The 21666-nt window shown below is 52.5% G+C and overlaps 1 protein-coding gene across 1 annotated transcript in view; it reads right to left on the bottom strand.

Moving 5' to 3' along the window:
• POLE (DNA polymerase epsilon, catalytic subunit) overlaps positions 1-17942 on the bottom strand; it is a 31286-nt gene extending 13344 nt beyond the window's left edge. The window contains exons 1-24 of the mRNA XM_027895372.1: positions 17739-17942; positions 17182-17262; positions 17057-17101; positions 16818-16910; positions 16139-16293; positions 15375-15516; positions 15013-15093; positions 14665-14772; positions 14147-14257; positions 13794-13879; positions 12940-13059; positions 12089-12221; positions 11379-11492; positions 10410-10622; positions 9557-9664; positions 8742-8870; positions 7825-7927; positions 7578-7724; positions 6840-6985; positions 5928-6076; positions 5457-5549; positions 4662-4806; positions 4033-4190; positions 1846-2041 (exon numbers count right to left, since the gene is read on the bottom strand). Coding sequence (XP_027751173.1) covers positions 1846-2041; positions 4033-4190; positions 4662-4806; positions 5457-5549; positions 5928-6076; positions 6840-6985; positions 7578-7724; positions 7825-7927; positions 8742-8870; positions 9557-9664; positions 10410-10622; positions 11379-11492; positions 12089-12221; positions 12940-13059; positions 13794-13879; positions 14147-14257; positions 14665-14772; positions 15013-15093; positions 15375-15516; positions 16139-16293; positions 16818-16910; positions 17057-17101; positions 17182-17262; positions 17739-17942 — 3060 coding nt within the window. The remainder of the gene's footprint in view (positions 1-1845; positions 2042-4032; positions 4191-4661; positions 4807-5456; positions 5550-5927; positions 6077-6839; positions 6986-7577; positions 7725-7824; positions 7928-8741; positions 8871-9556; positions 9665-10409; positions 10623-11378; positions 11493-12088; positions 12222-12939; positions 13060-13793; positions 13880-14146; positions 14258-14664; positions 14773-15012; positions 15094-15374; positions 15517-16138; positions 16294-16817; positions 16911-17056; positions 17102-17181; positions 17263-17738) is intronic.
• Between the last annotated feature and the right edge of the window lie 3724 nt (positions 17943-21666).

Genomic DNA, 21666 nt, shown 5'->3' with positions numbered 1-21666 from the left:
TTTACAACACTTAGAAGACTCAGTGGGTTAGAGCATGGTGCCAATAACGCCAAAGTCACAGGTTCAGTCCCTGTATGGGCCATTCACTTAAGGCTGGACTCGATGATCCCTGTGGGTCCCTTCCAACTCAGAATATTCTGTGAATGTCCTGTTCCACCTTGAGACTCATGCTCCATTTCCCCATCCAACACACTTCCAAGAGGAGGGCTCAAAGGGTTAGCTGTGCATACATGAACAAAATAGCACGAAAAGTCTGATTTACATAAGAGGCATGCACCCGCTTAACTACAGAAGGGAGCAAATTGGGTCCCCCCTCTCTCTTTTCTCTTTCTCCTCTCTTCTCTTTCTCCTCTCTATCACTTTCTTTATCTCACTGTTTGCCCCAGCTCTGGACCATCCACATGGCAGGATGAACACAGGATCTAAGGGCTAGTGATATTCCTTCTTTTCTTCCCTTGCTTTGCCTGAGCAAAGCACAGAGCTATTATATTCTACTCTGTACTCTGTACTGAACTCTCTTGTGGTAGTGGGGAGCTTGTGTGTTGTGGCTTGTTAGCTAGCACCCTTGAAGATTGGTGTATTGTGTATTGTGGTTTGTGAGCCAGTGCCTTTGCAGGAGTTTGTGGTGGGAGTTGAGAACTTATTGACGTGTTCCATGCAAAATTAAGGGCTCATTTGCCTCCACTCTTGTGGAAGTCTATGGTAAGAATTGGCTTGTTAGCCACTACCTTTTGAATTTAAGCACTGTGCTGGTTGCTGGAGTTATGGCAATTGTACAATAAAAACATGAGTTCCCTGACACGTGTCCAGTTTCCTTATTCACCCTGATGAGAATTTATAATGAGCATCATGTCACTGAGTGGTAGGTCGTGACAAGGACCCAGCCAGGTTCTCTGTCCTTCCCACCCTCTGGTTTCATAGAATCACAGAATAATTCAGGTTGAGAAGCCCTCCAAGTCCAACCATTCCCCAAGTGCCACATCCACACAGCTTTTAAATTCTTCTAGGGATGGTGACTCCCTTTCTGCACATGGCAGCTGTGCCAGTCCTTTTGGGGATGAAATTTTCCCTATTATTCAAACTATACTCCCCTGGTACAATTTGAGGTCATCCTCTCATTCTGCCCCTTGTTCCCTGAGAGCAGAGCCCAATCCCCACCTGGCTCTACTATCCTGTCAGGGAGTTGTAGAGAACAAGAAGGTCCCCCCGAGTCTCCCTTTCTCCAGGCTGAGCCTCCCTAGCTGCTCCTCATCAGACTTGTGCTCCAGCCCCTTCCCCAGCTTGCTTGCCCATCTCTGGACATGCTCCAGCCCCTTAATGTCTTATTGTGAGGGGCCCACAACTGACCCCAGACTGGAGATGCCTTAGGAGCGCCCAGCGCAGGGGAGGAGCACTGCCCTGGTCCTGCTGGCTCACCATGGCTGGTACAGCCTAGTTGCCATTGGCCTCTTGCCCATCTGAGCACACCTGGCCTCATGTTCAGCTGCTGTCGACCAGGACCCCTGGGGCCTTCCCTGATGGGCACCTCACCTCTGCCCCCAATCATTGGGTCATTGTGACCCAAATGCAGGACCTGGCACTTGGTCTTCTTTGAAACTCACACCACTGGCCTTGGCCCATGGATCCAGCCTGTCCAGATGCCTCTGCAGAGCCTCCTGCCCTCCTCAACAGATCAACACTCCTGTCCAGCTCAGTGTCATCTATGAACTGACTGAGCAAAGCTGTGAAGAGGCACAAGGGACCACCAACTCTCTGCAAAGTCCAGCCTCCCCACAGCGCCCAGCCAGCCTGGACATGCCTTCCCAGGTTCCACCTTGGAGCACAGACGTGCTGAGCAGTGCCTACCTTGCTGTATAGTACATCCAGCCAGTAATCAGCCACCTTGGCCACTGAAGCGTAGACCTCTTCTAACGTGCTGCCTTTCAGAAAGGCTTCGAACACAGATGACTGGAATATCTTCACCAGCTGCAGCTCTCCCCGGCGCTTCACCTCAAACCCCTTCAGCTCAGCCAGGGACCCATCCTCGTTGAACACCGCGTACCTGGGAGAGACAGCGTGAGCAAACCTGGCCTGCACCAAGGGACAAGTCAGGATCCCACTGGTGTCCCTCCTGCCAGGGCTCTTCTCCTTATTGTGCCATCATCCAGTGCATTCAGAGGAGACATGAGGGCATCTGGATAGTCTCAAATATCTACAGCTGCTCTAGCAACCACTTCAACTTGGTCTGGAAAAGCACATCGGTTCTTGTCCCAGCTCATCCACACTGACTCACAGAACCTTAGTGAAAGGGAGCTTAAAGATCATACTGTCCCACCTCCCTGCCATTGGCAGTGACATCTTCCACTAGCCCAGGTTGCTCAAAGCCCCATCCAACCTGGTCTTGAACACTTGCATGGATGGGGCAGTCACAGCTTCTCTGGGCAACCTGTGCCAGGTCCCCATCAGCCTCAGAGAGAATATCTTCCTATTATCCCACCTATTATCCTATATATATATATATATATATTCCTATTATCCCATCCTCTTTTCTCTGTAAAGCCATTCCTCCTTGTCCTGTCACTCTAGGCCCTTGTCCCAAGTCCCTCTCCAGTTCTCTTGGAGCTCCTTTAGGTACTGGAAGGCGCTCTCACGTCTCCCTGGAGCCTTCTCCTCTTCAGGCTGAACCCTCCCAGCTGTCCCAGCCTGGCTCCAGAGCAGAGGGGCTCCAGCCCTGGGAGTATCTCTGTGGCCTCCGTTGGACCTGCTCCAGAAGCTCGTTTCTTGTGGAACCCTGACCTGGATGCAGCACTGTGGGTGTGATCTGAATTGGTGGAGAATGATCTGAGTTGCACACAAGTAGCTGTACACAAGGGTGGGAGGTGAGAGGCCAGGTAGGGAAATGAAGATATCAGGAAGAGGTTTACAGAGAAGGAAACTGTGTTAACTCCAGTGGTGGCAGAGGGTTTCAGAGGAAACTGGATGTAGCCATGCCACACCTAAGGAACACTCTTCCCTCTTGCCTCTTCTCTTGCATTGTTTTGCCTTTCCCAGCCCTGGCAATTATCTGTACCTCTCAAAAAAATCCCAAAACACCTTATGGGAACCAACACTGAAGACAGGGAATACTCAAACCTACATGGTTTGGCCAGCCCTTCTCCCATCTACTCACATTCCCATGGCACAGCCTTTCCTTCCTCTACCTCCAGGCTGTTTTGCATTGAAAGTGACCAGGAAATACATGCTATTTCTAACATCCCCAAAATACTGGAAAACAGAGGCCCTGAAAGGAGTCCTACAAGCACAGCCTGCTCAGAGCCGGGCATTACCTCGACTCCTGCAGTGGGGACTGACTGCTTGGGAAGGGGAGCTGAGAGAGGATGGTGTGTGCTGGTGCTCGTCCTGTGGGGGGATTAAGCACAAAGAAGTACATAATTGTGCTGGGGGCAGTGACAGCATTTTTTGGAGTCAGACCCAGGTCTGTGGGCTGCCCCCTGAAACACTGGAATGCTACTGCTCTAGCTCAAGTTCCTGGTTAGGAGGTGGCAGAGAAAGCAGTGAAGTTTGGATACAACTATCCTATAATGTGACAAGTAATGGCAGGATCCGGTCCCTCTTACAGATGGAGAAGGAAGGGGAAACACCTAGGGAAAGTGTTACTGGAGGTCTGTGAACTCCTGAGAGATAGGAAGGCAGGAACTGCTGAGTTTAATCAGATTAGGTTGAATGTGAGCAGTATTAGAAATCCTTAGAAGGAATGTCAAAGTTCTCCTGCACACCTCAGAGCCAAAGAGGGAGATGTCTGGTCACCAGGCTGAAGAAATGTCATTTTGCTGTTATCTGCTAAAATTTACTGCCATAGTATGGCACTGGAGACAAGTGTACAGCTGTATTCAAAGATGATCCAATGTAAAGAACCTACCATTTAAAGTCAGCGAGTCAAGCATGCTGCAGGCTCCGGGGGCAAAGAACAATGTGACCATGTGCACAAAGGGAACAAGATCCTCACGCTGTTACTCAGGGAAAGGGATTATATCTGAAGCTTTGAAATCTCACCTTTTCTTCAGCTTCTTGCCCTCCTCTTTGGAAGCTGGCAGGATCATGGCCAGGTATGGGCCATCCACTTCAAAAAAGATGCTGTTCTCCGAGCGCGTGACGTAGGTGAGCGAGGTTGGGTCCTGCAGTTCCTGGTACTGGTCATTGGTGAAGCCTTCCTGTGGGCAAAGTCCCGGGAGAACAGCTTCACTCCACAGCTGGCTGGTTACACCAGGGGATGCCCCTAGGACACATCCTGCCCAAAGGGATCCCTCCGGGAACAACAGCACAATTTAGGACTCAAAAAATCAAAACATCTGTCCTGCCTGCCAAGAAGAAAAATGCTTTGGACCCTCAAATCATATTCTTTTGTCTTACAGAGGCTGGAGTGAGCAGAGGATTTGTTTAGACCTTGCTCTGGACTCCCTATCTGCACAGGTGAACATGCACCAAACCTGCCCTCTTACAGACTCCCCTCTCTGCTGGGGGTTGTCAAGCCTCACCCTCCATTCAGATGCTCTCCAGGGCCATCAGCCCTGACACCTCTTGCTACATGAGGAGTGGGGATGTAAGAGGAGCTCTCCCCACTCATTAGCTCTCCACCTCTTCTCCCAAGCTGCAGAGCTGGCCTGGACAGATGCCAAACTCACCTTCACCAGGATGTTCAGCATGGCTCCCGGGTAAGAGATGGTTACCTTCGGCTTCTTGGCATTGGTTGACTTGATGACAAAGTTCTCTGGGAAGCTGTTGGGGAGGACACACCAAATCCCATCAGTATCCAGTTCCAGAGGTCTCCTAAAGAAGGAATAAAGGTCAGTGTCAGGAGCAAAGTGGATGAGAGGTGAAGATCAGCTTTGTGTCCCCCACAAAAGCAGCGGTAGCCTGTTGCATTCACTCTTCTGTTCCTTTCTGCAAAGAAAATCCTCAAATAACCATAGCAGTGTCAGGAATCTGAATGTTCACAGAATCACAGAATTCCAGACCAGTCTGGGTTGGAAGGGACCTCAAAGCTCATCTCGTTCCACTCCTTGTCATAAGCAGGGACACCTTCCACTAGACCAGGTTGCTCCAAGCCCTGTCCAGCCTGGCCTTGGACACTTCCAGGGATGGGGCAGTCACAGCTTCTCTGGGCAACCTGTGCCAGGGCCTCATCCCCCTCAGAGGGAAGAATTTCTTCCCAATATTCCACCTAACCCTTCCCTCTTTCTCTGTAAAGCCATTCCCCTTTGTCCTGTCGCTCCAGGCCCTTGTCCAAAGTCCCTCTCCAGCTCTCCTTTAGGCACAGGAAGGGGCTCTAAGGCGACAGGCTCTCTTCTCCAAGCTGAACACCTCCATCTTTCTCAGCCTTTCCTCAGAGGAAAGGTGTTCCATCCCCCCAAAAGCCTGGGTGCTCCTACATCTGTCCTAGATGCAGACGGACCTTTCCTGGCTCAGCACACACTCACCCAATCTGCTCGATCAGCTCTCTGGCCTGGGTGATGATATTTGCCCCTGTGAAGCAGACGATGCCAGCCATTTCCATGGAGTACCAGCGAGCTCTGTGAGCAGAGGAGTCACAGTGAAGAGCATGATATGCTTCCTCCCAAACCCAGCTATGGAAGGGCAGGAGGACCTCCAAGGAAAGGAGGGCAAGAAACACATCAACACTGGCCCTGGAACATTGTTCTTCTATGAAGTTTTCCACTTATGTTGCTCTAGAAAAGCTGGAAACCCACTAACAGACAAGATTCCCATAATTTAACGTCTGGCAAGAGACTCCAGGATGAGGAGTCATGGGTAGAAGCAAGAGGTACAGGTAGCACCACCCTCATCTTGTTGCTTCAGGAGCAGGTGAAGCAAGTGAATACCTCATCAAGACAATCCTGGTTTCCAAGGGTCCTCTCTTGAGGACCCTGGATTGCCTAGGGGAGACTCACCCCTTCCGCATAACATATCCATAGAAGGAGTTGAGGATGCACTTGTGGGCCAGCTGCAGGGACTCATAGAGGATCTCCATGTTCTTGCAGCGTTTCACTTCGGAGGCATCTCCCATCTCCACTGCTGCTGACAGCTTCTTCTTCCACACCTGCACAGCAACAGGCAGAGTCAGGACAATCTCACGCATCACCACCAGTGGCACTCAACTGGTTCCCACTCAGTCCCAGCATACTATTGCAACTGTAGAGCAGTATCTCTGCCAAAGATCAGTAGCATGAGTTAAACATCCCATTTTCTTTAGCAGCACAGGAGAGGTTGTCCAGAGGCACTTTGTCACTCAGTGGGAGGAACCTGTAGCTCCCACCATCCAACCAGCATCAGCTGTGCTGCACCACACCTGAAGAACCCAATACACTGCCTGCAGCAATCCATGACATCTGGCTAACAGCAGAACCATCAGTGAAGAATAAGCCTCTTTGACAGCCCTGTGATTCGTGGCAGAAGAGAATCTGGGAGGAACTGCAAAGCAACTGGCTCGTTAATTAACTCTACCAGAGGTAGAGTCCCAGGGTCTCCTACAGTGATTTGAGTTGGAAAGGACCTTAAAGATCATCTTGTTCCAACCCCCTGCCACGGGCAGGGACACCTTCCACTAGACCAAGTTGCTTCAAGCCCCGTCCAACCTGGCTTTGAACACTCCCAGGGATGGGGCAGACACAGCTTCTCTGGGCAATCTGTGCCAGGGCCTCACCAACCTCACAGGGAAGAATTTCTTCCCAATAACTAATCTAACCCTGCCCTCTGCCAGTGGGAAGCCAATGGAGTAATCCTTTGAGGTTTTCAGCAAGACATGAGAGGCCCCTGGCCATGCCAAGACAAGTTTGACCAGCAGCCGAGCACAAGCTTGGTACCTTGTGCAGCCCCTTGAACTCATAGCGGCGGTCCCGGAACGCTCTCACCGTGTCCACATAGAAAGAGTTCTCTCGCTGGCAGATGGTGGTGACTCGCTCCTCCACCTTGGTGACATGGATCTTCTTGTACGCCTTGCGGCAGTAATCTGGTCAAGGGAGGAGGCAGAGGGAGGTTCTCAGGGCTGGCTGCCCTGGTACAGAGGGATAAGCACAGTAGGGACAGGGAGACAGCTAAGCATCAGGCATTGGTTAGCAGGGGACAGTCCTACTGCAAAGCGGGAGGAAGATTCCAGCATGGGGAGAAGCAGCACCTCATTAGAGATGCAAGGACAAAGGTGGAAACAAACTAATTGTATGGCCCATTAGCAAACTCAGGCTCTGCCCCCAGCTAGCTGGATGGTTCTGCTGGACAGCATTGCAGTCCCCAGGTGATGGGACAACGTTGATGTTTCCTTTTCATTAACTGGCTTTAATTAGGAGCCTTACAAAAAATGGAGCCCTTCATGTTTCAGCTCAATCCATAGCTCTCCAGAAACAAGCACTGACAGAGGTACCAGTGCCTGGCTCCTCTTTGTAAGCACACAGGAGTCTGCTTACATCCTTGAGAAATTTTGAGGCCAGACTCAGTCTGATCTCACCCTACAGCCCTAAGAGGGGTCACTAGTGCTGAATACCACTCACAGTCCAGGTAGCAAAACACGGCACAAACCATGATCTTGATTGTTGGGGTTTTTTTACCTGCCAGGCGCTTTTTCTCATACTTTGCCTGTTCTTCCTGGGAGAGTTCGTGAAAGGCACGGGGTGGTCCATCGGGGGACAGAGGAGGGAACTTCTCTGACTCCAGCTGCTGCTGGATGCGGTGGTACTCGCTGCGGCTGGCAGGCACTGTGGAGGAGGGCAGTGATCAGTCCCCACTGATCTTGGGAGAAGCAGGAATTTGGCTCCCTCCCTGTGGGCTGGACTGCATGGTCCTTCCTGTACTTACTGAACTCTCCTCTCCACTGCCATGTCATCCGGCGCTGGCAGTTGGCACCTGGCTTGTTGAAGTCACAGGCAGCACATGTGGCCTCATCCACCATAGCTGAGGGCTGGACACAGTAACAGACACACAGGTGTTAGAGAGGACAGGTCCCCAAACAACAACTCATGCCAGAACAGGTGCTAGGTGGCAAGAGAGCGCAGGTGTGAACATCAGAGATGGTACTCAGTGAGCTCCCTTTCCTGGAGCCTTTCCAGAACATAAAACTCTCAAAATAACAACTGTTTTTTTGGGGAAGAATCCTACCTAAAGCTGTAGCTCAGTCTCTGCAGACCTGGTATCCAGAGAAGGGCAACAGAGCTGGGGAAGGGTCTGGAGCACAAGTCTGATGAGGAGCGACTGAGGGAGTTGGAAGAGCTCAGTCTGGAGAAAAGGAGGCTCAGGGGGCACCTTGCTCTCTACAACTTCCTGACAGGAGGGTGCAGCCAGGAGGGGGTTAGCCTCTTCTCCCAGACAAGGGATGAAAAGGCCTCAAGTTGTGCCAGGGGAGGTTTAGGTTGGATGTTAGGGAAAATTTCTTCACTGAAAGGGTGGTCAGACACTGGCACAGGCTGAGATCAGTGTGCTAATGGAGACATCATCTCTGAAGTGATTTATAAGCCATGTGGATGTGCCACTGGGAGACACAGATTAGTGGTAGTTTTGGCAGTGACGAGGGAATGGTTGGACTCAATGGTGTTAGAGGGCTTTTCCAACCAAAATGATTCTGTGATTCTCTAATTCCATGGCAGTTTGAGTGAATTTCACACTCAGCCTTATCTGCTTCCCCTGCCCTGAGCAGGGGAAGCTATTAAGGGGATCAAGAGGGATGGTCAAGATCATCTGGAAGTCAAATTAGGAAACAGAAGGCTGATGATACCCACCTGCAATCTGTTGGTCAGAATGATGTTGGGGTACATGGCCCCCACGTCCAGATGGTAAATAAGGGGACACTCAATTCTGTTGGGGACATCCTTCAGAGAATTCAGTTTGACCTTGATTTCGTCACAAACCTGTGGCGAGAGAAAGGGAAGTGAAACTCAGGCAGTAAGGAGTTCCTGAGTCAAATACTTGTTGAATTTGATCCTTTATTTCTTCACAGGGACACCTGCCACAGGTTCTGGGAATGGATTTAAAGGATCAGGGAATCCTTGACCACCAGTGCTTTAGGTTTTGGGTTGGACCTCCAAGGTGATCTTTTCTGTAGGGGTATAAGGCAGAGAGCAGCTGCTTCCTAATGTTACTCGATCGAGGACCTTTTCAGTGCAAATGGGTTAATGGAGACAACAGCAAAGATCAGAAGCCCCCAGTCTGGTGCCGTCCCTCCAAGAAACTTCAGACTTGGAATTGAAGAGGAGTGACCTGCACTTTGTAGCTGATAAAAAGTGGGGAACAAGAGGCACATGAGTATTTGATATCTGAGGGCTCTGCCTTCTCTCTAAATCCCTTTCTGTCTTTCTCAGAGCTTTGGTCCTGGTTGAACCTGCAAACGGGAATGCAGGAACTGCATCCCTCAGACGGCACAGAGACTCTGATTCCCAGGCTGGACTCCAGTGTCCAGGCAAGGGGATCCTCATGGATTCAGTCTATAGATGGGCTTCTGGGTCTCTCTATGTAGAACACAAATGGAACCAAAACAAGCATGTTACAAGCAGCCCCAGCCTTCCCACCCAGCTCAGCTGTGCTGAGGGTGCTGTACCTCCTGGAAGTTGGTGACCTGATCCAAGGGCAGACCCTCCTCCTCCTCAATGGCGTGCCGCAGCGTCTTCTCCACATGCTGCACCAGGAAGTCAAAGGCAGCAGGATTCTGCAGGGATGTGGGGATGGTAGTGAGGCTGTGGGCAGCTGTCCCTGGCTGCAGGCTGGCAGCTCCTGCCCTGCACCCCTGTCCCTGCCTGGCTTGGGGAGCTATAAGGGATATACTAAGGCATGGCAGGAGGTAATGAAGGTAGCAGCCTGATCCAGAAACAGGTAAAAGATCCTCAAGAAGAGTTTAGAAGAAGCTTAATTTTGGAGGAAGAAGGACAGAGGGAGGACAGGACCCCAAGGGATAGAGGCATAACTTCCAAGAACCACTGGCTCAAAAACAAACCTAAAACTCCACTTCACCACCCTCCCTTGCTGTCAACAAGCTCTGGCTTGCTTCCAGTATGTGACACGTGTGACACCTGCTTTTCCAGTGAAGCACAGATGGCCACTTAAAGGCCTCCTCTCATCCATTCCCAGCCCAGTTTCATGTGCCCAGGGTCTCCTGGAAGTTGTCAACCATTGGAATAGGCTGTCCAGGCCACTGGTGAAATCACCATCCCTGGCAGTGTTCAAGACATGTAGATGTGGCACTTGGAGACATGATTCAGCAGTGGCCTTGGCTGTGCTGGGTTAACAGTTGGACTTGATGACGTTAGAAGGCTTTTCCAACCTTACTGATTCTGTGATTCTAGGTGCTGCCCAAGCCCAGCAGGGACACACTGCAGATGCCAACCCTAGTGGACTGGTTATCGCTCCCAACCATGCTGCTCCACAAGGACAAGGGCCGGCTTTTAGCCCCTTACCATTTTGAAGCGGCAGGGAATGTCACTGCGGAAGACCCCAGATTCCAGTGCTTCCACATGGCCTCCAACATATGTCTCAGAGTCCAGCACATGCCCATCTTCTGTAAGTTTGTTGAATTCCTGCTCCTGCTTGTTAGGGAAGATGATATTGGCATGATAGGCCTGAACCATCAATAGCGCCTCGCACAGTGTCCCCGATCCTTTTCTTAACACCTGCAGAAGGAAAACCCAAGCAAGTTTTAAACTCAGAAGAAGTAGATTTAGATATTAGGAAGAAATCCTTGTCTGAGGGTGATGAGGCCCTGGCATAGGTTGCCCAGAGAAGCTGTGTCTGCCTCATCCCTGGAAGTGTTCAAGGCCAGGTTGGATGGAGCTTGGAACAACGTGGTCTAGTGCAAGGTGTCCCTGCCTATGACAGGGGGTAGATGAGATGAACTTTAGGTCCCTTTCAAATGAAACCAGTCTGTGATTGAGTAAAAGTGCTGTCCCAGTGCTGGTGGGACCGGATTAGCCTTGCAGCCACAGAGTGAGCCAGACAGCTTCAGCTAGTGATACACATGCAACACCTCTCTGCTGGCGAGAGGCTTTGTCAGCTCATCCAGGTGGGAATGGATGGGCATTTTCTACATGCTCAGCACGGACAGCTTCCCAGCCATCCTCCCTACATCTGATAACAGCCATCGGGAGACCTAGCTTTGCATGGCCATGACTGCAAGTGAACTTGTCATCATTAGACATACTTCCTTCAAGCTCCAGCCCTGCACTACCAACCTTGGGTGTCATCTTCTTATAGACACTTCAAACATCCCAGGAGATGTGGGAGAAAGAAGCAGCCTCTAAAATCCACCCTCCCTTCCTCCCTGCCACATGGACAGAGGGTCCAGTGGGAAACAGATCTGCGGCCAGAGCATCCCTGCAGCATGGGAGACATAGCTGGAAAAGAAATCATCATTTTGGGAAAGCACTCACCTCATCAGGCTCCATGGGAATGATGGTGCATAAGGCAAAGATGAAGGGATGCACATACTTCATATACATGTAGTAGGTAGCAACGGCATCAGACACTGAGTAGGTGGCCAGGGTCTGTCAGGGAAGGAGAGAGGCAAATTAATCCCAATCCCATGACAGAGCAGCTCAGTGACAATGACCTTTCACCGCTTCCTGCTGGACGTGGCTGTATTAGCAGGAAGAAGGGAAAGGTGTTTTTCTCCACTGTAAAGAATGCTACTTTCAAAGCTATCCTGCTCTAGCTCTAATCACACAGCAACATGTCAGCTTTGACTGGGAAGGAACAGGAAGGAACAGATGAAGACACGGAACCCACCCTACTTGGGATTCAGGAAGCTGCTTCAGGGCTCAGCAGAACCCCCTGCCCATGACAGTTGGAGCACTAACCCTCTCCTGTCACTTCATCAGGTCTCAGCTCTTAATGGTGCTTCTGATTTTGGTGGCGCCTGTTACCTCACACAGATATAAATAAATACAGAGAGTGCACAGTGCAACGTCAGGGCCAGAACAACTTCAGCACAATCCTGTTCCTTCTCCCGGAGACCTTTAAGGTATCGGCAGTCTGGGGAGAAAGACTGAGTTCACTTCTCAAAATCCACTCTTAACTTACAGATTCAGTCATACTGCAGCTCCTCTAGGCTGCTTTCCCATAGAGCACAAGGAGGGAGTACCTGAGGCTCTTCTGTAGCCATCCGGCACATCTCCTCAGGGTCCAGCTCTACTGGATCGTAACCCAGTTTTGCTTTAGCTGCTGCTTTCAGGTTGTGACTTCCTACTGGGAGGTAACTGTCTCTCTTCACCCACCTGAACAGAATCACAAAAACGTCAGTTTGCGCAGAGAAACCAGCCATGACCTTAAAAATAGGTTCAGGATTGCAAAGAGGATGTGGATTGCCATGGGGACCTCTCACCGAGGACAGCCTAGTCCCCATGCACAGTGGGGTACAAGATTGTCCAACTTCAGCTATCCCAACCAGGACAAACCCCACTGTCCATCCCATCCCCAATGCTCAGAATTTCCAACTTCCAGCTCCCTCTGTGGCTTTAAGATAAACATTTCTCCACTGGAGAAGATCCAGCAAGGATTGCAAGGACATCCAGATGTGCTCCAGAGCCCAGACTGCTCCAAGGGAAGAAACAACTCCCTCTTCCTCATGTGTCATTTCCTCTTCTGGCTGTGCCAGGAGGTTGGTGGGTGAGGTTACAGTCCCTTCCCTGCTCCAATGGCCTGATCTTAACCCACTCTTTCTCTGTCCCCCGTAAATCAGCCATCAAACACTTGAGGCTGCAGAGCAAGAGCCAGCCCTGGGAGCCCTTCAGGGGAAGACTCGGCAGCTCCTGTGCCACGTAGCATGCCAAGGGAAGAAGACATCATAGAAACGGATTATCACACAGCCGAAGAAGGTTCACAAAACCTTCTAACAGGCAGAATGAGAACAGTATTCAAATACAACCATAAGTATTTCATATAAACCCAAGAGATACAAACACAGTTATATTGTACCGTGGCAGCATTCAGTACCTCAGACAGTCCATGTGGATGCACTGGGATGCCTTGTACTCTCCCTGGCTGTCCTTCTGAAACCCAATTTCCTGATACATATTCATTCCATGAGCTGCTGCTCTTGCTTCCACAAAGGGCCTGGGGAAAGAGGCAGAGTGAAGAAAAAGAGAAGAACTGCCATTTTCTTGCATCTCCAACAATGGTTCCACAACCGCTTTATTACAAACTGCCTAAAGAATTTTTCTGGTGATATATCTATGTATCTTGCCACAGGGAAAACTTCTTGCAGGACATGGGGAAACATCATCCCTGGAAGTGTCCAAGGCCAGATTGGACAGGGCTTAGAGCAACCTGGTCTAGTAGATGGTGTTTCTACTCATGGCAGCAGGGTTGGAACAAGATGATATTTAAGGTCCCTTCCAAGAAGACCCAAAACAGTCTGTGGCTCTATAACAGAAGTGCAGTGTGACCCAGGAGGCAAAGCTGCTTGCTCATAGAGGTGGAAGCACACTTGCTTCTAGAGGTGGGAGCATGTGGTCCCTCTGCCTTGCTCTCCAAGGCTTGCCTGCGCCCCTCTCCCAGTATCCTTCAGGTCTCTTTAGATACTCTTCCTGCACTCCCACGACTGGGCTCATCCATACACTGAAAATCCCACATTGCCAAGGGTTTAAAGCAGCTCAGGCAAACAGATGGAACTCTTCAGAAAGTCCTACTGCCAAGCCAGTGACCACAGGATTTGGTGAGGTGCACAAAGTGGCCATTCCACATGGATCCCCCACTGTCAGCTATGGAAGGATGTTGAGGATGGAACCGGACCCTGCTGCCCAGCTCAGGTGACACCTTGCCAGCTTAGTTGTCATTCCTGGTCTTACCAGTCAAAGAAGTCTCCGTTGTATGTGACGATGATGGTGGGTTTGGTCTCCTGGACATGTTCAAACCACCTCTGGATTAAATGAGCCTGGGATGAAACAAAAAAGATATGTGTTTTAAGGAACTTCATCTCCTCCATGGAGAGGTGGTGGATACCATACAGTTTACTACACCCTTCCCCTCTCCTCTGCACCTAGCCCAAACCTGACCATTCTTACTCTTATTTCCCAAGACTTGAAAGCACAGCCAGCCCTGCCAGACCCACTCACAGTGAGGTAGTCTGCCAGGGAATGAGCTCTCTTTGGCCAGCAAGAACCCCAGGCAGGTAAAACTCTACTGAGTAGAACTGACTCACCTCATCTGGTTCATTAAAGACACAAAATGGACCCTCATACTCTGGCTTGGGAGTAAACTCAAAGTCTTCAATGTCTTCTGAGACAATCTCCCTGTTTGTGATCAGGTAGCCCTGAGGAGGTGACAAGGAAGCAGTGAGGAGGACTGGGCTCACAGGCAACCCAAAAATGCTGTCCAAACAACGGACGTTCTCCTCTCAAAAGCCAGAGCTTCTGTCAAGGAGGAACAATCGTTTAGGAGTCATCCGCTGGTCACCAGAAAGGGAAGGCACAGAGAGACAACATGGGACACCAGCTTTGTTTCTAACCTTCAGAGAAGCACCAGCAACCTGAGCTGGGTATCACAAAATTCAGGATCATGTGCGTCACCCAGACTTTAATTCCATTTCCAGAGCCTCACCATGCAGCTGGCAACACAGCAAGCCTAGAGCCAGTGGGGCTGAACAGGAATGCTGGGCTGTTGCCTGGTTTCACTACTGGAGCCTGAAACCACCTGAGGAAACCACCCTGCTAACCTTACCTGCCCATCAATCATATAGGAGATCATCATGATCTGGTCTGTCTCTGCGTCAGGAAACTTCAAAGGGAGTTTGGTCGTTTCAATGTCAAAGGCAAGAACAACAGGATCCTGGGCAGAATCAAATCCATTAGAAAATATTCCAGAGCTGACCTGAAGTTAAAGCCCAGTGCTAGAGAATCAGAACCTCCCCTCTAATCATTTTAGTGCTTTATCAACCCAAAAGTCATTACTCGCGCCCAGAAACAGAGCTTTCCCCCTGACACCATGGTGTGACACCAGCAACATGTCAGAAACCAGTACCTTGGGTGGATACACCTGAAAAAAGACACCTGCCCACCCAGTGCTCACCGGCCGCTCCACAAGGTCGTCTCGGCGGGTGATTTCGGGGGGGTAGGTGTTGCCCCGGTATCGCACGTTGTACCAGTGAGCCTGTGGAGACAAGGAGGGTAGGCAGTGCCTCACTAGAAGGTCAGATACCTGTGGCACTGCTGGGGACAGAACTGCAGGAATCACATGCAGCCCAGAAGAAAGGCTCGAACTGTGGCCGTGCATCAATCAATTATCTTTCCTGTGTGTCATTAACTAAGAAGAAACCCAGCAGCACAGGACTAGGCTCTACACATGGAATCATCATCACCAATACCTTTGTGAAGGTTTTGGAGAGAAAAAAACCTTTCTCTGCTTCAGAAGCAAAGCTCTTCCCTACTCACCACATGGATCTTCAGGTCAATGGAGAGGCGAATGTGGTAGGGCACGTCGTACTCTCGCATATCCACAATGTTGTCCATTTGGTTGGCAATTTTTCTGGAGGCTTCCTCCTCATCCATGCTTAGACTGCCTCCACTCAGAGCACTGCAAGAGCAGAGGGAAGCAGCCGCCTTACTTGAGGGCCTGTCTCCCAGGGACAGTCACTGGCATGGTGATACCAGCAGCAGGAGTCGGGGATAGGAGAGAAACAGTTACAATGAGAAATAAAGTTGCCCAGTGCCTCTCAAGATCCCTTCACAGGGAACATGCAAACTATTCGATGTACAGCCATAGATATCACCACATGCCATGCTATGCCATGCCATGCCATGCCACCCCAGAGGTAGTCTCTGGGATGTGTAGCATGGAGCTGGAAGATCCACCCTGGAGAGGAGTGGCAGAGAGGCACAGCTGGGACCAGACCCAGGAAGGACAACACCTCTGAGAAAAGCTGGGAAATAATCAAGGGAATCTAATTATTGTTGTGAGGGTTGTGAGGCCCTGGCACAGGTTGCCCAGAGAAGCTGTTGGCTGCCCCATCCCTGGAAGTATTTAAGACCAGTCTGAATGGGGCTTGGAGCAACCTGGGATAGTGGAAGGTGTCCCTGCTCATTGCAAGTGGATTGGACTAGATGGTCTTTAAAGGTCCCTTCCAATCCAACCCATTCCATGATTCTGAGTTATTAACATGAGGGACTGACTGATTCCCCTAAGAGGGAGCTCCCACCTCGACAGCATGGCTGTGTAATCATCGTTCGCCTGGTCCCGCTCCCTGTTTTTCCTCACTGCAGGAGAGATCTCCTTCCGCACCTTCACCAGGTCCTCCACCGTGTTGAAGGACAGCTTGATGTAGTTCCTCTTCAGGCCCACCAAGTGGTTTGGCTGCAAAGCAGCAAGAGAACAGCAGTTCGGGAAGGGGCACCATGAGAAATGGGGGAAGGCCAACAAGACTGATGCAGGTGGAAGACCTGGCCAAAAAAGAGGTGCTGACAGGTGGGAGCGTAAAGCATCAAGAAGATATTCTGCTGGGCATGTCAAGAGCAGCAGAGCAAAGGCCCAGCCAGTCCTGCTGCTTGTGCAGGCATCTGAGAATGGGGTTCACCCAGGGAAGAAGAGGAAGAGTGGATCAAGTATGCATCCCCCTCCCGCACTATCCTTCTTCCTCCAACCACTTTAATTCCTACAAGTAATGTGCTGAACGCACTGTGAAAGAGCTGATATGCTACAGAAATGTAATCACTGATAAGCAATTAGCCATAACAAACACATTTCTGAGATGCCGCAGCAGCACCAGCAGACTGAAGTCAAGTGTGCGGCTTTCCTTCTCCACTCATCCCTTCCTACATCACTAGAGCTGTGCAAGGTCCAAAATAATGCACTAATTAAGAGCACAGAGGAATACAGACCAGGTCCAAGTCCTCTTTGGGGACAGTCTCCAGCTTTGCAATCTTCCCTTGGAACTTCTTGGAGAGAAAGGAGGACACTTCCCGCTCGCAGCCCTGTCGAGAGACCCTCAGGCTGAGCAGTGTGCCTCTGTCTCTTGGGAGGAGACCATCCCAAAGCAGGCTGCGCAGGAGGTCTTAAGCTCCCCAGGACACCATCTCCTCCCCTGAGGACCTCATCTCTGCCAGGGTCCCCTCCTCACCTTCTGGGTGGCAATGTAGAAATAGGGCTTGTAGGGCAGGGCCACCTAGGAGAGAGCAGATGGCCGATGGTAGCAGGTTCCCTCCTGAGACCCCATACTCCACCCCTCCCAACCCGTAGACCCACCTTGAAGCGGCTCCCGTCCTCCTGGATGAAGTAGTAGTCCACCGCGCTCACGGACCGCCGGTCCTCATCCAGCACCTCCGTCTGCCCACAGGAACCAAGACTCAACGAGTCCCTTCATGAAACTCAACCGGGACCCCACTGCGGGACCCTCCCACCCTGGGGCCTGCCGGAGGTCTCCCCGTGGGACCTCCCTCCTGTTAGGGCCAGGGAACCAAGGGAGGGCCAGTACAGCCACGGGAACCCCTCCCGCCGAGTAGGGCTGGGGTCTCTGGGAACCTGCTCTCCTGATCCGACCGGTGGTCTCCCCGGGGGACTGTCTCCCCCACGCCTTATGCGGAGTATCTCCGCAGGACACCTCCCCATATCACAGACCGTATCGGTGCCCTCCCCACGGGACCCCTGTCCCCCAACCCTTTCAGGCGATTTCTCCGTGGAACCCCCATTCCTGGTACGCCTGGGGTCTTTCTGTGGGGAAACCCCTCCCTAGGCCCTATCGGGGGTCTTCCCACAGGTCCCCCATCTGCTGCCTGCTCGCCCCCGGCCCTGTCGGCCCGTACCGGGTGCATGTTGATGAGCCAGCCCGTCCGCTCGCCGGGCTCCGCAGGCCGCTCGAAGCCGAACAGCGCGTCCAGCCGGTCCGTGCGCTGCGCCCGCTCCAGGCGCTTGATCGCGGACAGCGTGGGGGCATCGTCCCGGCCGGACCCCGCGCCATCCGCCGCCTCCCGGGGCCCGCCCGCCCGGCGCTCCCCGCGCAGCCCCATCGCCAGCGCCCGGAGCGATTCCCGCGCCGCGATCCCGCCAGGGAGAAAGCCCCGCCCCCGCCTGAGCACCAATCAGAGCGAGGCCCCGCCTCCACGCGGAAAAATCCCACCAATGGCGGGGGCTCCTGCCCCCGCCCCGCCCCCGGCACGGCTCCGGTGGGGGGAGCGCTGGCCGCGGCCGCTTCCGGTGAACGGGAACGGCACCCCCTGCCCGGCCGCCGCAGCCGGGTCCTGCCCGGGCCCAGGACATGGCTGCTGCTTTCCCCTCTGGGGACTCAAACAGCAGCGACGGTGAGCACAGGTCCCAGAGACACGCGTGGGCACGGACACAGACACAGGACTCACAGGCACAGGACTCACAGGCACAGGACACACAGACCGCCTCCTGCAAGACGCTGCTGTCCTCAGCATCCTGCACAGGAGCCTCACCACACCCCAGCCCCCTCCCCTCCTCCTCTGGGCTGGCAGAGAACGGAGGTCACTGGTCACACACCCCCCTGAGGTTCACAAGCACACACACTCTTGGGCACCCCACATGGGCCCAGTGTCCCCCCAGCAGCCCTGCCTGGACCCCGGCCCTCAGCCCCAGCCCACAGCCCTTGCCTCACCAGCTAGCCCAGCTGGAATTTTGCTGGTGAGTGCACAGACACCACCCCCCTCCCTCACCATGGGGGGTGTGTGTGGGGATACTCTCCAAGCCACCGGACACACAGGCAGTGACACAGTCCAGCTCCAGCTGCACGGAACCCCTCATTTGCCTCACACTGCTCTTCTGCCCCCAGTAGCTAGTTTTGGGGACACCACTTACACACCGTGGCTGGAAGTTAAAGACCCTTCAGTCACGCCAGTGGCTGCACTGAAATCCTACTCCATCCAGCAGGTGACCTCAAATCTCCTGGTGCATGCACAGGCCTCATCAGTAGCACACACTCACCCATGTCAGAGTGACATGACACAAAGAAATAGTCAATAAACATTTAATAAGAAATATTAAAGTTCTGTGGTGACCACGGACAACGCTTAGCCAAACTAGCCCTGGTTTATGCCCCCTGTTTTATTCCTCCTCATTACCCTTCTCATCTCTGTGGGTCCATTCCCCCACTCCTCCCTGTGTTTGGGGTCCCCCCAGTTCACACATTCAGCAGTGGCAAAGCCCAGGCTGATCCTCGACATGCATGCTCAACATGCAGAACCTGACATTACCCCAACCTTCATTACTGCCTGACCAGAAGGGACAACCCCCCCCCCAACCTTTCCTCTCCCCCTGCCACCCCCATCACATGGTATGAGGTGGTACAGAGTAAGGCAGAGGCCTCATCCCAACCCACAAATCCATGGAGCATGTGGTGGGGACTGTGTCACTCAGCACCCCCCAGAAGCTTCTTTGGGCTTCCAGAAGTTGCTGTCTCTGCTTAGGAAAGTCTGAATTTCACCTGAGCTTGACCCAAAAAATCTCTGTAGATCCTGGACACCACAGCAGACTGTCCTGCCCTGATTGGCGTGTCCAGCAGTGGGAGATTGGGATCAGTGAAATCATTCTCATGGTCCAAAAAGGAACTGACTTTGTGGCGGTGAAAAATGGAATTAAAAAAGATCCTGCTGGCTTTATTCTGAATGTGGACTGGCTGCTATTGAGTCAGACTTTCCCTGAAGATGCAGGAACCTGCATCTTCTCTTTGCTGTTTTTTGTGGTCCTGCCACCTGGCTGCTGTGGTGGTGAAGTTACTTGTTTGCTCCTTCAGTGAATGTTGGTCATTTTGGGTAAACTAGGCTGGAGGGAAAGGAGGGCAAGTTTTGATGATGGGTTCACATCAACATCCATGTCTTGCTTTGGCTTGTGCATGAGAACAAGCCTTTATAGGCAGCTTTGTAGCAGCAGACGCTCCCTCAGGGGGGCAGACAGGTCTGAGGCATCAGCCCTGGATTCTAAACCAAGGCCTCTTGTTCCAGCAGCTTCTCACCAGGTTGTGCATGGCTGGCATCTGAATCAGCCAAGCAGGGCAGGGCTGAGACCGGGTGGTTAAGAGGGTTTATTGCTGCTATGCACCTTGAATTTCACATGGAAAGGTCAGAATTTTGGTGTTGGTGAACATGGCTGCCCTTTAGTAGCAGAGGAAATCACAGAGTCTCGGAATGGTTTGGCTTGGAAGGGACCTTAAAGACCATCTCAGTCCACCTCCCTGCCATGGGCAGGGACACCTTCCACTATCCCAGTGCCGCTGTAGGCACGCACTACCCAGCAGCTCTGTGGGGTTTATGGGGAAGGGAGGACTCCCAGCCATCCATCCCTCTGGATCCCTGCCCAGTCACCCCACTGCAGACAGAGCTGCATCTCCCACTGTTCCCAGGGCAGCACAGCCCCACAGTGATGCTGGTGCCTCATTGTCCCCCTGTGAGGTGCTTAGCCCCACAAGGTACATTTATATTGCCAGCTGAGCATAGAGTCACAGGCTGGTTTGCTTGGAAGGGACCTTAAAGCTCATCTGTTCCACCCCATGCCGTGGGCAGGAACGCCTTCCAGTAGCCCAGGTTGCTCCAAGCCCCATCCAACCTGGCCTTGAACACTTGCAGGAATGGGGCAGTCACAGCTTCTCTGGGCAACCTGTGCCAGGGCCTCACCAGCCAAGAATTTCTTCCCAGTATCCAATCTAAATCTACCCTCCTTCAGCTTAAAGCATGGCCACTCATGGCTTGCTGTTGGGATAATTCCCTGCAAAGCCATTTACTGTCTCCTTCCAAGGCTGAATCCTTGCTGTTTGCTTGGCAGCTGCATTGGAGCAGTTTTCCACACAAGTCAAAAATCCTGCATGCCATGTAGGGAAATGGAGGTGATGGATCTTTTAGGGGTCTCTGCACCATGTCCCAGCCAGACGCAGCACCACATGCCACGCAGGGTTCCTCCTGCTCCATGGCCTCCAGACAGTGAAGCTGGGGTCATTTTTCCTGCCTTAAAATTGAGGCAGCTCCATGAGGACACACAGTTTTTCTCACAAGGCTGTGGAGGGATGTGGCTCCCTGGAGCTTCCATGCTGGAACGCTCTATCCATGGGGAGGATTTTTAACAGCAGTGAGAACTGCAGCTGAACAGTCCAGTTAAGCCTCTTGTTCCTGCTCCCAGTTGGAGCAGGGAACTGAAGCTGGACATTAAAGAGCAGTGAACTGCCCCTGCAAAACCTCAGGGAGTTGTATATATAATCAGGGTGTAAGACAGCAGCGATCTGAGACAAATTATCTGGTGGAGAAAAAACCTTTCTCTGTACCCAGCGTGGTCTCAAAAGTCATTGAGTGAAAATAAAGAACAGATTTGGGGCATGTGAGACGAAAAGGAGCAGGGAGATGCTGACACTGCCAGACGTGCCAGGCGGAAGGAAGGGGGAAGAGGGGGGCGCAGATTACTGTCTCCGAGGGGGAACCAGAGACTTGTGAATCCAGAGGGAAAATGTAAACCAAGTGACACCTGGGAAGCGCTGAGACAGGGCATTTCAGGCGGGCAGGTATTTCAGCAGCGACCCCGCGGTACCCAGCGGAGCCGAACTGTCCTGGAGTGTCCGAGGCCAGCGGGGACCCCGCGCCACAATCCTCCCGGGAGCGGGCAGGGCCGGCGAGGACCTCCCGCTCCGCTCCCGCGGCGGGGGCGTGTCCCGCGCCCCTCACCGCCCCCCCCGCCCCTCACCGCCCCGCCCCCCCCGCCCCTCACCGCCCCGCCCCGCCCCGCCCCTCACCG

Source organism: Empidonax traillii, unplaced genomic scaffold (assembly GCF_003031625.1).
Source record: "Empidonax traillii isolate 1590-97213 ecotype Southwest subspecies unplaced genomic scaffold, ASM303162v1 scaffold459:size589781, whole genome shotgun sequence".
Classification (NCBI taxonomy): domain Eukaryota; kingdom Metazoa; phylum Chordata; class Aves; order Passeriformes; family Tyrannidae; genus Empidonax; species Empidonax traillii.
The sequence above is the reverse complement of the archived record's forward strand: the minus strand, read 5'-3'. Positions and strand labels throughout refer to the sequence as shown.